We start from the raw sequence: 15,981 nt of genomic DNA, 5'->3' as shown, positions 1-15,981 counted from the left end.
AAGCTCTATGTATGAAGGCTAATGGACATAGAAATTTGACTGCTAGGCTATGTCGGTACTTATTTTCAACTTGTGTTTATTGATCTTACGTTTAATCACAGTAACATGTTGGAATGAAACATAGTGTGTTGTCCTTACGTAACATGCGGACCCATGGCAAGACGACAAAGATAAAGTGCGGCTCCTCCCATTCCAACACATATGAAGAAAAACTGTGGAATGAGCTGAAAAGACAGAGAGAGAGAGAGAGAGAGAGAGAGAGAGAGAGAGATTTATGGTACAAACAAGACTGCATTCATAGCAGTCGCTGTTGCAAAACTGTCTGCCCTAGTTTTGACTGACCAAATTAAGATGTTATACGAGATTATACGTAAGATAAGGTTAGGTTGTTCTATTTGAATTTCTCACTTTGCCATTGAGATACACTTGTTTTCACAAAGACCGTCAGTGACTATTACTGCTGCTCAGTCTGAAAAACAAAGTTTGGTTAAAGCGTTGCATTGCAAATGAGCAACGATAGGCGCTGTCCAAATGCTGAATGTATGAACGTTTAAAACCGGGTGTTTGTATGTCAGTTCAAAGCTGTTTATCATGATGGCTTATTAATGCACAAGTTCAAAATTAATCCCATAGTGAAGTGTGTCTTATATATACTATGATATATAAATGGCGATTACTATGAACCCTCCGTGGTCATGAGCGCGCCCGCGCGCGCGTGTGTGTGTGTGTGCTAGTGTGTTTACATGCATATGTTGTTTACTTTTGATGACTGGTTTCTGAACCATAGACCACATCCTATTTTTTGGCATTAAAATCATTTACCTGTCGTTACTTTAACTAAATCAAGACAAAATCATGTATTATTAAGCATATTTACCACATGTGCCGAAGGCTTGTTCGTTTATGTAGATAATATTTTGCACAATATTTTGTCACCTTTTCTATACCATAAACTGTTTAATTTTAAACAGAAGCTAAAGGTTACTTCTAAATAATTTTTAAAAATGCTTCAATGAAAGCTCCCCATGAAATAGTGAACTTACTCCAGGGTGTTTTCTTGCTTGTTCGCGAATTCTTTGGAGTATGTTTGCTTGAAGCATTTTAAGCTGTTCTTGAATTTCTTGAATAGATAACTGTTCGCTCCGCCGTTTACTTAAGAATGCTCAGCGAAAAGAGATCTGTCGCCAGAGAAAGAAACGGCAGGGAGGGATGGACTCACGGAGAGAGAGAGAGAGAGAGAGAGAGAGAGAGAGAGAGAGAGAGAGAGAGAGAGAGAGAGAGAGAGAGAGAGAGAGAGAGAGAGAGAGAGAGCGCTTATAGTGTAAAACTTGACGAGTCAGTTATAACCAAGTGAATTGTACTGAATCAATGCACTGCGATTATCTTAAAATTGCTGAATAACATGCCTATTAAATGTAAGTTACAAATATTAGCCTAAGTAGTTTGCTCATAATTAATGCTACCTTTGGGGATTATGTTTTCACGACCCATGCTACTTATACAAGCTCAAACGCCAGCAAAACATAAGAATAACAAATAAAACTCTACAAGACCATAAGTAAGGCAAGATAAAAACATAATCTATGTAATCTATGTACACATATATGTAAGCAAAGTGTATGTACAAGCCTTATCACAAGAACAGACACACACGAAAAGGGGTACAGTTGAGAAGCTAACTCCGCCCAATATGTAAATAAGTGACACCGGGAACCAATAGGGCAGTTTTGTGGCTATACTGTGAAAAAGACTGTCCATGTTTTTCAAAGATGAGTTCAGTAATGTATCTAGCGAAGTGATCAATCCTTGACACAAATTCTCACATTTATGATATATTGTAAGGTAACATATGTGAGGTAACATGACACTGACTGTAAAAGAGCTTGTTTTCACCAAAATGTAATACAGTCATCGATGTAAGGTTTCACATTGTGATCTTTTCTTTCACGTAACATAAATTAAGAGGACTGTACTGTAAACCACAGAAGAGTAATGATTGTGTACATGAGAAAAAAACACTTACAGACCATCACTGTTCAACACTACAGTCCTAAACCCTCAATAACTGACTGTTCCACCAACTGATAATAACATAACCATAAAAATCTTGGTAAATATTTGCCATAGACTAATGTTACTCAAAATACCATAAATTTTGTGGGCCACATGGTAACTTGGTAAGACAGTACAATAATCTTGAACAATCTTGAAAAGTAAACCTGGGAAATGTAGGATTTTGTTAGTTTTGTAATTGTCCAAAAAGTAACCAGATTAAATTAATGAACACAATAAAGTACATTTGAATACATTCAACTTTACTCAAAGATATGCAAAAATAATTTTACTCAAAATAACTGAGTTACATCAACAATCTATGTTTGACTTGATATTAATACTCCAACGTTTTGCATTAAGTTATATTAACTTTTTTTTTTAAAGATACAATCACATGACTGCAGTAGGCCTATGTAAATACATAAAGAAGTACACACAACATAGAAACAATGGATTTAATGAGAGAACATTTTAGTATTCTATCTCAAACCTCTCGTACATTTTCCGACAACTGTGTCACGACGAATTCAAATTAGGGAAGTAAATTCAGTCCTAATCTGTTCGAGTGTGTCTTTTGCATGAGGCCTAGTGTGTATTTGCAATATAAAACATTCTTCCCAAATTTAGAAAGAAAAAAAAAACAGACAAGGTCAAGTAGATTTGTTTTATGTATAGAATGGTTCCAGCACAGTCTCTGGCAGATGACTGCACGAGATGACGTGCATATTTTCAAAATGCAAAATGTTAATGATGTCCTTAAATCTTCGTAAATGTGTGCTGAAGTGTTACATTTTCCTCATTCCCCCCCCCTTTTTTTTAAATTGTACATTGTTGTATGTCTATTGTCTGAAAATATGAGAAATTATCATTAATAAAAGATCTTCCAACTTCACTCTTCTGTTTAAAGAATGATTAAATATAACATTTCACTGCATCTCTGCATACCACAACATAGCTTGATCCAAACATATGGATTGAACTTGAACATATGCTTGTTTACAATTGGTGTAGCCTAACACATTTTAATGATCACTGATCTTGTGTGTGGTTTAAGTAATTTTCCCTATATCAACAAGGCAGTTCTTTACAAAAAACTCAGCATTTTGCTTACACATGGCAAGCCACTACATTGCCACAATACTTGCATCATGTGTTCTGTGTTTTCACCTTGCATTTCAAGTAAAATGAAGAGCACTTTCCATTTTACTTCATAAACATCAAGCCTAAAAAAAAAGGTGAAATCCCTTCCTCTTCTTAGCTATAATCAGGTATAATGGCTATCAGCTATAATAAACAACAGAATTGCTAGCAAGCTTAATGTGTTTAATCTATTAAAAGAGACAGTTCATTGACATAGTGAACATTCTCTGTGTTTAAAAACTCCATTTTATTTAGTCCTTGTGTCAGGTGCTGCTTTCAATCCGTTATACCAGTCCAACTCTTCATGTACCAAGGCCAGATATGCCACATAAACTTGTTCCTCAGAGTTTTTTAAGCAAAGTATTGAGTTCCACCGTTCTGTGGATTATGGAAACCTCTGGGCTATTTGAGCACAAACAAGCACACGCATGTAGGTGCTAACACATACGTGCCACACAAAAGCAGACTGTAACAAATATGCATCACCAAATAACATGCAAGCTGTCCTATTTTGTGTGTTATTACTTGACTTTGAGAGAGCCATGTAACACCATGTATTAAAGAAGACTCAGACAGTTTACTAGCACATTACCTCCATAGCCTTTTCCTCCTAATTCAAAATACACAAAATCATATTTTAAAACAGGTCATTTTCTCTGATCTGGATTAGCATCAGACAATGTTTTTCTTTGAAGCAAACTCACTAGGCGTACTCTGAGCCATATAATGAAGCAATTAGGATGCCAAGCTGGTAAACTGCATGGAGAAAGCTGTCACCACAGTGCCAAATCACAGTTCTGAGCTATGCTCTATCACCAAACATGACATGCACACTGCAATGCATCATCAGGTCTGTAGAAAAGATCAGTGGTACGAAACTACCCACCCTGCTTGATCTGCACTCCTCCAAAACTGCAGAGCAGCACAGATTATCACTGATTTACTACACCCTGGATATTACCTGTTTCAGTTTCTATCCTCAAGCAGGCACTTCAGCTAAATGAGGGTAAAAACAACCAGACTGCAGAAAAGCTTCTTTCCCCACACCGCACTTATAAACTACCACAGCACATAAGAGCTGTTATCTGACACAGTTCTGTACATAACCCTCCAGAATCTAAGTTTATTCTAAGTTTATTCTATTCTTTTGTTTTATCATAGTTTCCTCCCACTAAGTGACATCACTCTGCACTTAAAAACTCTTTTCACCAATGTGTGTATGCATGTGTTTACACGTTTGCTGCATGCGAGTGTGTACGTGTGGTAGATATCTGTTACTGCAGTGCAATTTTTATTGTGACCTACTGTATACAGTGCATTGTATACTATAAGCTACTGAGAGCAAGGACAAATTCCTTATGTCTGCAAACATACTTGGAGGATAAAGTCCTATCCTGATTCAGATGTTCTGAATCCATTAACATGCTTCATGGGTTGGTTTTCTGGTGGAACAAATAATTGTGAAACAGCACCACCTTGTGAAAACTGAATACTTAATCTCTGTGGAGTTAAAAATTATTATGTAAATATTTGATTATTTATAATGGTGTAATATGAAGTATATACAACAGTGGAGGATTCTAAAAGTGGTGATTTAAATTACCATTCGTTTGGTTGTTTCCATTGCTTGTGACCTCCACATATATTAACACTGTTGTCTTCAGTACCTTGCCCACCATTCTGATGTCTGGTTGGTTTGTGACTACTTGTTTATCTGTATGGATGTGGAGGTACCACAGCCTTGTTGTACTCCGTCACTCCCTGTGGTCCCACTCATATGTGCCTCTCTTATATAAGGGACATTACATGACTTTCAAAGGCATAAGATCATTGTGCAGTTCATACGACATAACTCGCTGTCTTCTCACTGGGAATGTTGAAGTTGTGGTTTGGTGAGCCTCTCAGATGGTATTTTAGACCAATCTTCATTTAGCAATCGAGAGATGATTCTTGGGCCCTGAGTGAATGCCGATTTGCCTCCGATCTGGGAGTTTTCTCAGCAATCTCCAAGAATTGTCGGTGAGTGGAAAATCAGGACTAAAATCATATAGTCTGAAATCTTTACTGGATAAATGAGCTAGCTCCTTGGCATGGCAGCCAGATAACATTTTATTTTTAGTTTTTAGTTTTGCAGAACCAGATGATGTCCTATCAACTGAGATCACACCATAAAGCAGACTGTAAAGGCATCACCCCAGATTATTTCCGAAGCATGTAAAAAAGAAGAAAAGACAAAGAAGGAAATACACAGTAGTTAATGAAAACTAATTTTAAAAAAGGCCTTTTTACATGAAAATCAGTTTTCATCTCTTAACTTGTTCTTTCGTCAGACAGTTCAGCATGTGACTACTTTATTGCATCACAAAAAGGAATAATGTGTAGGAGCTGGAGAGGACACATTAACTCCATTATCAAAAGATCTTGACCGCTAAAGTCCAGCAGACTTGGTCATGTCACTGTCCAAGCTCCCAGCTGAAGTGCCAGCATCCTGTGTGTGTTCAGTGGGTGACCCATCACTGGCCTGTTGGTCTGCTTTACTGGTCCTTATGGGGATGAAGGCGTTGGATGCACAGTGCTCGCTCAGGTACTCCCCCCCCTTCTCCTCATAGTCCTTTCGGCTGATCCAGCCCTGGGACCCAATCGGGTGCCTGAGAGCCCACTCACGGGCCCCAAACCAGGCATCCAGAGCTGGCTGGGGAGCCAGTGACACCTGGGGTGCAAAAGAGAGGTGGTTTCTTTACACTCATATATATATTAATATATATATAATATATATAGCATTTCTAGTACCAGTCACTGTTGCAGCAAACATGTTCACCAAGTGGGAGAGAGAATTTCATGCCCAGAGAGAAAGTAAATGACTTACATCATTTCAGAATTAAAAAGCTAAGACTTAGCTTTTTTTCTTTAAAGTAATTAGGGCTTTTTTAAATTTTATTTTGTAATGTCTTTAATTAAACTGCTCTGCCTTGACCATACTTTTACCTTTAAAAATGTTTTGTAAATACTGTGTTTTTTTCACTTTTAACTATGCACTTTACTTTTTCCTTGAAGAATGGTTTTAAATAATCTTTTAAATTCTTCTTCTTTATTTTAATACACCTTTTTTCATTTTTAAAGTTAACTTTAGTCTTCTACTTAAATATCTTATATTTAAATTTATATTAATAACTTGTTATTTTCAATAAATTGTAACATTTTATTTTTGGTAAAAACCTGTTAGATGTCAGCATGTAACAAGCTTTATTATCCTTCTATGTATTAAGCTGTAAATCAATTTGTAAACTGTTTTAAAAGTGTTCTATGAAAAAGAAATACTAAAAACTAAAAATAATAAAGTTGTTATAATAATAATATTATTATTATTATTATTTTCTTCACCAATCACACCAGCTCATGAAATGCTCATAATCAGCACTAGGAACTGCAATATAAAAAGATGGATAAGTGTGTAGCTCTCCCTTACCTTGAAGTGTGACTGGAAGGGTCTTATAGCAAGCAGTTCTCTCTCCACTCGCTCCTTGACTCCGGGGTAGAGCAGGTTTCCCCCAGTCAGGAACACATTTTCAGACATCGCCGCCTGCTCTTTGGGGGAGTACCTCGCCAAACCAAAAGCAGCACACTTGTCAAGCGGGATGCTAAGACATTGAAGTGGATTATGTGTCTATATACTACAGGAGCAATATATCCATAATTATCACAAACTGAAAATAAAAGATAGTAGAGAACAGCTCAGTTTTAGACCTGCTTGTAAAGCTACAAGCCCTGTTGGAGTGAAAAGAGATGACAACAGCTGATTTTGGCAATGATTACTTATATGTTAGTTAGTTAGTTTTTGCTTTACAGTATGGGTTACGCATACATCTCAGAAAAAAGAACCATTATGTAAAAAATAGTGACATCTGCTGGTCAAAAGGAATTTTACTTTTTTAAATGTTTTTAACAGTAAAAGTGATATATCAGCAAATCTGGCACAGCAATGCAATTTCCCCAATATTGCAATTAGTCATCTAGCTGTAATCATTTAATAATCTTATTAGTTGTTAGTATAAGAAAACCACTGATGCTACATCAGATGCTTTGGGTGTAGGAAATTAGAAAGTCAGATGCTCACTGATCAAGTACAAACTGCAGCGCCTCAGTAAGGCCCATCTGCTCTTCACCAATCAGAGACGGACGAAACACGACTTCTGGAATGCGCAGTCTCTCAGTTCCCACAAACAGCTGGTGGTACTCAGCCAAGTTGAACACCGGCTAGGGTCCCATGGTGAGGAATGAGTAGGCATGAAGACAAAGGAGGTATACTATGTACTGTGATGTGAAAAGGCTGTACTGTGACTGGCTAAGCCAAGCAGAGGTTCAATGCTGAAACAGCACTGGTAAATACAGTGCTGATCACGTAAATGACCTATTGATAAGAGAAGTAATGTGATGTCACCTGGATGTGATCTGCCTTTTCAGGCTCAGGTTTTTCAGGCTCTTCGCTTAAATCCACCTCCGTTTGACTCACTCCATCACCTTCATCCACAGGTGGCTCAAAGTCTGTAATCTAGAACATCACAGTAACATTCATTTATACAGTCCCCAAAATAAAACCCACATCTATACTGTCTAGGGAAAACAGTTCTAATTAAACTAGACTGTCTACAACAACTGTTATAGTGTAATAATGTGCTGTTTCTTTTTTAAATTATTGTTATACACTTTGCAGTATTATTATTCTTAACCCCATATGTAGCATTTATGTATACAACACAATGTTTTAATCATAATATTTTAATGATAAAAAAAAATCTTCCTATAAGTAAATTTACATCTTACTTATACACAGAAATGCACATAGACACACACATGCAGAGATGCATACACACCTCTGCTCGGGCCAGCCTGTACTGCTCCACACTAAGGCTCAGTTTGTGGATGTACGCCTGCAATTCCTCAGCAGAGTCCATGTTCAGTTCCACCAAGTGCCTGTGAAACTGCTCCAGAGCGCCCTCTTCCAGCAGTTCCTTCCATACACAGACACCAACAAAGTGCATTTGGCACTGATTCTATCCTACTACTTCATGGACATCACTGGCCCAACTGTTCTGTGGAACACCCGGGGTGTTGTGTCTGTGTGTGCATGCGTGTGTGTGTACCTGCACTGCGAGCAGCGCATCCAGCCTCTCCTGATCTTGCTGCAGCCGCTCCTCTCTGTGACGGTTGTTGATCTCCTCCAGCCTGCGCAGCTGTTGTACCCGCTTCTCCTGCCTCTCCTCCACGCTGGCGTACGAGCCCGCCGCCTTCCCAGAGAAGGGCAGCTGCATGCGGTGCACCTCTGTCTCGTAGAATTGACCGCTCCTCCACCGCTCCAGCTCTGAGCATGTGTATGTACACAGACACCACTTATTTAACACACATTCAGTTAGGGCTGGTACAAGCAGCAATGCTTTTTGCTAGTTTTATAAGGGCCATCATAACACTAGATTTAGGAACAGTCAAACTGAAAGATTGATGTGGCTGAAAATGTGCCTAGTGAACAATTGATTGGTCCGTTCTTGTTTGCCACTGTTATAAAAATACAGTCATCTTGAAATAAACTTTTTTTAAAATCGAAATTTCAAATCTGCATGACCACAATGAAAATACATCAAAAAAGGTAGCATTAAAATAATGACTAAATGAATTCATGACACACAAATACACATTCCACATGCTCATTTGCACCAGCCACCTAACCACACCCATCAATGTCATTTTTTCCAATTATAATAACTGTCATTATTATCTTGTTATTCTCCAAGTTATTGTTAGTGTTGACTACACTGAACATGGATGTCTAACTTCTTTAATCACCCCACTCCCAAGAGATGTGCAAAACCACAGCATTCATTAAAGATGTTCTGTATAGATTATTGCTATCATATATGTTTGGAAGAAATTGTTTGGAAGAAATATGTTTGGAAGTGCTAATCCTGCATTACCACTACAAAATTCCAGTAGCTAAGTGTCCAAAATCTCTATGGTAGGTGGAGTCAAGGCTTGTTAACATGCACTTGAGGTGTGAATGTGGACAATACCTTGCTGATAATCCACAGCAACATAACAGTGTTGGTGCAAGAGCTCCTCCATTCGGCTAGGTGTGATGGCTGGCTGGTGGGCAGGGTATTTCAGCTGCAGAAGTCTCTGCATGTAGGCTGCTGTGTGGCTACCTCCAACATTGACCCGCTTACAATTAACAGCATCCAGTCTGCATGCCCAAACACATGCAAAATATATAGTAAACTTGTCAGTGTAGTAAAGCAGGTGGAATACACCAGTGGAAGAAAGTGGAACAAACTCTTATGGTTTTGGGGAATGGTGGGAAATAATGTAATAATGTAATGTGGTATCTTCTAATCAATGTATTATTAGTTCTAGAAGATGTTCTTGTGGCAGTATCCTTTCTTCTTAAGGAAATCCAGCTGCTCTGAGGCCAGTTGTGATTCTAATTGAAGTTTTTGGCTGAGCCCAGAGATGGTGACCATGAATGAAAATCTCCATGGCATTACACAAAAATAGCCGGTGTTGTAAAAGATTCATAAAAGGTCTATAGATGTGTTGCAGAAAGCCTTGCAGTCTGACAGGACTTAAGATGAGATGTTTAACTAGACAACTGAAGAATATAAGCAGTATAAGTAAAACACTTTGCACCAGTCTGGTGCCATGTCCTAACTCTCCCACATGCGGGAATGCTTTTTCCTGAGTAACAGCGATTAAAAAATTACAACAGTAAAGACATCCAAACTCATCAATCACTCAGTTCCAAAAGATGTCCAATGTAATATTCTGCACCTGCCATTGATGAAGGGCAGCACGTGAGAGCAATGATATCCAGAAGATACCACCAAGCCGGTGTGAGGAGGTTTCAGGCCACACTGTGTGTTGCTGTAATAGAAGCTGAACAAGCTATCGATTCCGTATGCCACCTGTGGTACACCATAACATTCAAATAGTAGTTCCGACATCATTTGCCTGCAGTGAAGTGGGTTACAGGGAGCCTCTGTAAGGACCAGTGGGTGTTGCACATTACCCTGCGAACACAAGACATATAAAGTACTAGGCACACGCTAACGTTTATGTGTGTACAGGGAAACCTGCTGTACAATAGAGCGTTAGCTGAAACGCTTACCTCCGTTTCGATTCCGAGGTGAATGAATATATAATCAAACATAAGTTCTTGAATCTCAAAATTAACAACAACATTTCGGTCGAACTGGCTCTTGAGAAGCCAGCGGAGTGGCTCCAGATTAGGGATATCGTTGCCGACCTGTGTCTCACTCCTGGCTGCCCCTCTGCTTCTCGCCGCCACCGGTTTGAACACCAAACGCGGGTGTACAAATTCCTCACCGTTACAAGCCCAGCCAGCTCGGGTTTGAAAAGAGCCATTGTCTATTACTATCGGAGCCGGTGAAGGGTGTAAACACTCTGATTTCACTTCGAATACCTGATCAGGTGAAGCCCTGGCATCTTGAAACTTAAATATTTTACATGGTGGACTGGTGACGGACGTCATTTTGAAATGAAGTGTCCCTTCAAAATACACCCGGAAAAGGTAGCGGGTGCGCTTAACGTTCCGGTCAATCATTTTTATTGAAGTAGCTTCATAGTAAAGAATCAGAATGGGGAATATATCATACATATATAGCTATATATATGTTCATCTCTATAAAAGAAGAAAGCCGCTATTTATTCCAGAGCACCTTTCTGTTTTCTGACGATTTGGAGCAGACCATGACAGTTAAAAGGCAGTGTGTGGTTTGAAAGGCGACATTTGTCTTCTTTGCACCGTTTAAGAGTGCGTAAAATGCTTTCATCACCACGCAAGGATGTTTGCGTTAATTTCTGTTATTTTTCATCGCTATCTACCTCAGTTCCTACATTTTAAAAGTACAGCGATCAAGCATGTTTTCATACCCAAATCTTTCGGACAAATCAGCCGTAACCATTAACCGCGTCACTTTTGACTTTTAGACTTGTTTTTAAACCTTTCCTTCTCTTTTGCATGGGTCTATACTGTATGTAACAGCCAGGTTACAACTAAAAAGTCGTCGATGATTTTATATATATATACACACATGCACACGCGCGCTGTAGCTAGAATATCCACTAATAAACACCCAAACTGTAGTTAATACAGCACGAAAAATAAAATTATTCAAAGAAATGTTATATAATTGTATGAATTCATCGACAGCGGAAGGTAAAACTGTCCAACTTGTCGGTTCTCTGCTCGTCCCCTCCACGGACTGCAATAGGCTATTCTCACTAACCACACGCATGCGCAGTCCTCATTGGGACGCCACAAGCCAAAACGATTCAAGGGTATTCAAATTTATAGAGCATCGCCACTCCGGGTTTGTCAGACTCTAGAGCCGCCCACGCAAGTCCAAAAGGAGTTAAGCGGTTAAAACCGGCACCACTTGGCCAGGATCTTCTTCAGTTTTGGAAAGGAGAGGTGTGTGTTACACTAAAAACAGCAAAGAAAACACGTGTATTTCATTTTTCTACAGCAAACGGTTTTTTGGAAGTATGGGACCTCGCATTTCTGCTTCTGAGTGCTGATTGGTTGGTGAGCAGAGGCTGGAGCGGCAGAAACACAAGCGCTCCTTGTTTTGTTGAAGTTTTCATGTTTTGAAGGAGATGCCAGAGCTTCCCAACCACCGGGAATGTACCGGGCCGCAGCTAGTGTATTTTGGGGCTTTAGCACAATAATTTTAAGTAGTACGACCCAATATTATAATTATTAGCTTTAATAGTGTAGTTTTCATTTAAGGCTTAATTAATGCATTTAAATCACCAAGAAAGTAATTTTATGTGATTATTATTGTTTCACGTTTCTGCATGATAATGTGTGCATATGTTTAGTTTGCGTTAATTAGATTATCAGTGCGCATACGTGAAAAACGAAAGGAATGAAGAAAAGGACAGTATGCAAATCCAGAAAAAGGCCAAACGAAGACAAAAACTAAAGTGACACGCAGAAGGGAGGCGGGGGAAGCGTTCAGTTTCTAGCGCTATACGAAGAAAGCTATAAAATACTGGAGGTGCTAATGTCCATACTACGCATATGTGTAGTATGGGGACAGAAGCTAATAAGAGTCTCTATTTGGAGACCAAACTTGAAAAATGGAAGTGGCTCCTAATTCAGCGCAGGGGGCTTCATGGTAGGCGAAATTCCTCCCTTTCTTCCTTTCCCACCAGTCTTTCTTTAATATAATATACTCAGTTCCATCAACTCTTAACTAGCATATGTCATATAAGAAGAACACATAACTGTACATGACTTATCCAAATAATATGTCTGTGGCACCAATCCTGATATATTGTAATTATATACCCAGCTTTCATGAGCACACCAAAGTGATTCACAGTTGAAAAGGAAAATAAATAGCAAAAAAAAAAAATGTAAATCGTTTTTCTGTCTTAAATCAATTAATATAATGTAGAACCAATTGTTTCATGTTCAGTGAGTGTAGATTACATGATCAACACTATATGGGCAAATTAATGGGTGCATTCATGTATGCCCACCTAATGGTTTGGTATGGCCCATGGGTGATGAGTGAAATCAATGCATAAATGAATGAATGAATAAATAAATATCAGAACATGGCATAGTTACAACTTTATTACAACTTTAGTCTCACAGAAAAAAAAGTTATTTATTTCAGTTTGTCTGTGAAGAAATGATGAATGTGTTTTGTATTTAAGGACAGTACTGTGACCATGCTATGACAGAAATAATAGAAATTATGTATGGCAGGCTGCAGTTACCACCTTGTTAAAACAGCCAGATGATATACTGAGAAGTCTCACTGAGTAGTCTTGTTGAGTAGTCCTAACTTTATTGTTATCATACACTGTACAGTTGTGTACAGTATGACAGAAGGTACATGTTGCTAGCCTCTCTTCTCTGCTGTAAACATATAATGCAGTTAAAAAGTATTAATAAATTAAAGTGCAACTTGTGTAATTAAACATAGTGTCCCAGCACATTTTTCCATTCCCATGCATACGTTTCTGCCAGGCCAAGTCACTGATACACACTGCTAATAACATTTTGCAACTAAAGAATCACATCATTACAATTTGCAAATTCACTGCATCTAGGGTACCAGCAGTTCACTGTAACATGCTATAAATAATATATTTCAGTAGTTATGATGAAAATTCTCTTTCTGTATCAGCTAATAGAAGAAACAAGGATGATGTATGTGTGCTCCAAGGGAATAAATAGAATTTTACTGCAAGTGTTCACTTCCTATTTCATTTGACAGTTATCATTTCCTTTGACAGGTTTAGTGGTGTGATCATGGAAAAATTGTAATGTAACTTTATTTGTAAACAGCAGCTAGCTTTGATGAGGCAGAAAAGATGGACATGGACAGCTGCACACAAACAGGAAGAGAGCAGGATTCTGAGAGGGAGGCAACTCCTTGTCATTTTCTGTCATTTCTTCCGAAACGCTGCAAAAAAAAAAGAGAATAGGGTTGATAGGCTGATTTGGTTCCATGCACCACAAACCTGTGTGCTCATATGTGTCCTATGTGACCATATATGTCCTTGTATCATCAAAGGAAATGAAAGATTTATATCTTGAACATGTGCCCCATTCACTAAATTTCTTACACATGAAATCCAGTTGAAAAATGGGTGGAAAGGATGTTCTGTGAAAAATAATTATAATGTAATGAATGTAATGAAATTGATGTCAGTTAATTTATAAGAAAGCAGATAACTACAGAAATACAGAGAAAGTTAGCATTATTACATTATTAACTTACTTTACATAAAAATAATCATTGATCTTTCTGTTCTGTGAGGTGTCTGTTTATGAGGAAGAGCGAGAGAGAGAGCAAGAGAGAGAGAGAGAGAGAGAGAGAGAGAGAGAGAGAGAGAGAGAGAGAGAGAGAGAGAGAGAGAGAGACCTACCTGCACAGTCCAGTGCTTAGGCACAAAAACTGAAGGAGCCCACAGTGATGCTAATGAGCAGAAGTAGGTCATCTCAGATTACACACTTTCTCAAACACACACACACACGCACGCACGCACGCACGCACACACACACACACACACACACACACACACACACACACACACACATTTTATCCTCTGTACCCCAGCAGGTATGAAAGGACAGTGTTTTGGTTGGTACACATGGAACCCACACAACACACAGAGCAGGGGAGAAAGAAGGAGGCCACACCAGTGTTATTTCCTCTTAATTTTCTCCTTTTCTCCTTTTGCAGCTCTTTCCTAATCCCCTATTAGGTACCATCACTTTGGTGTCTGAAACCTTTGTGGGATGGGCAATGGGGGGTGAGGCCCTAGAAAATGGCTTCTCCATATTTTCTTTACCTACAATCCCAGTCCTAGGGAACCCATGCTATGCACATTTTTGGTTATAATGCTCTAATACCCACTTTAAAAGGCTCATAATGGGCCCATTTTCCATGATTACCTGATTTATGATGATGTTAAATTAGGAAGGACATCAAGACTCACCAAGAGTCTCCTTGTCCCCATTGTTTTGCCACTATTTTAATACCCAACTGATTTTTATACTGCAGTCAGCGGTTAGACTGCATGTCAAGCCTGGGAAACATCATCTTTGCTCTAACAGATTGTGGTACAAGCCTGGGGCAGAAGAGGCGGTACTAGCAAATAATCTAAAAAGCTACACTGAACCAATTTACCGAAAGACCTACTAAAGTCCCACAGCCAAATGTGCAGCAAATGGCATACATTATCTAAACAAACTCAGATACACACACATAGAGAAAATAACATGCTAACCAAGGCTTATCCTATTGCTCTTTCTCTTCTCATTCTCACTTTCTCTCTGACAAAGGTCTTGCATGCACCCACTTATTTACACTCATACCAAGCCCTGACCCCCCTACCTCCCCACACTGTCATTTTCACTTGCCTCAGTTTTATGCCCTCTAAGCAAACAAACCTTTCTGTGCCATTCTGACTAATGTGTTTGTGCACCTGTCAGTTTGAATGCATCTGTGTGTGTGTGTGTGTGTGTGTGTGTGTGTGTGCGTGCACGTGTGTTTGCAGGATGTGACCCCAGATAAAAGGAGCATTGTAAAACAAGAGTCTTAAATGCTTTTCAAATTCTTGAATAAAATAATGTAAATGTAATTTCAGCACAATGATTTTGTGAAACAAGCATGTTTGTGTAGGCTACCTTATCTTAAAGCTTTCAGACACCCATTGCTGTGCCAATTACTGCCGCCATGGCAACTATCAGGAGGGATTGGTTGCCAGACATGGATTGGTTTATACACGTCAAAGCTATCTGTCTCCCCTTCTGAGCTCAGGACACACACTAGCACACTCACTCACCAATCCCAGACCCACTCCTCCCAGACTAATCCCCCAATAAACCATCTCCTTTTAACCCTTTCTTTGGCATAATCTTTTGCAACTGAAAACTAACGACCACAAACCCCTTTCATGCATGTGCTGTTTTAGTGTTTGACCCACACATAAACCACCACCAATTATTGTAATAATAAAAACAGCAGCAACAACAACAAATGCAATATTAATATTATTGTTGTTGTTGTTGCGGAGAAGGTCCTCTGTGATGCAATAATTGCCAGGATGCTTGTGCGTATAAACTGATCTTTCAGCCTCCTTGAGGCGCACCAACCTGGCACCCACTTGTTTTTTTTAGAGCTTTATTCATGTATCTATGTGTCAACGTCTTAGAACTGGCACCTATTTTAATTCATCAGAGCCAGGTTAGAT

At 38.9% G+C, this 15,981-nt stretch overlaps 1 protein-coding gene across 1 annotated transcript; it reads right to left on the bottom strand.

Moving 5' to 3' along the window:
- Positions 1–2,496: 2,496 nt before the first annotated feature.
- On the bottom strand, positions 2,497–11,434 carry actr5 (actin related protein 5). Its single transcript, XM_027009809.3, has 9 exons — positions 10,349–11,434; positions 10,012–10,250; positions 9,258–9,427; positions 8,337–8,554; positions 8,067–8,204; positions 7,634–7,744; positions 7,310–7,449; positions 6,662–6,794; positions 2,497–5,905 (listed from the first exon to the last, which is right to left on the bottom strand). The coding sequence occupies exons 1-9, from the start codon at positions 10,856–10,858 to the stop codon at positions 5,624–5,626; spliced, it is 1,941 nt and encodes a 646-aa protein (XP_026865610.2). The 5' UTR covers positions 10,859–11,434; the 3' UTR covers positions 2,497–5,623.
- Between the last annotated feature and the right edge of the window lie 4,547 nt (positions 11,435–15,981).

The sequence above is a fragment of the Electrophorus electricus genome, chromosome 20 (assembly GCF_041902795.1).
Source record: "Electrophorus electricus isolate QZ-2024a chromosome 20, ASM4190279v1, whole genome shotgun sequence".
NCBI classification, from domain to species: Eukaryota; Metazoa; Chordata; class Actinopteri; order Gymnotiformes; family Gymnotidae; genus Electrophorus; species Electrophorus electricus.
The sequence above is the reverse complement of the archived record's forward strand: the minus strand, read 5'-3'. Positions and strand labels throughout refer to the sequence as shown.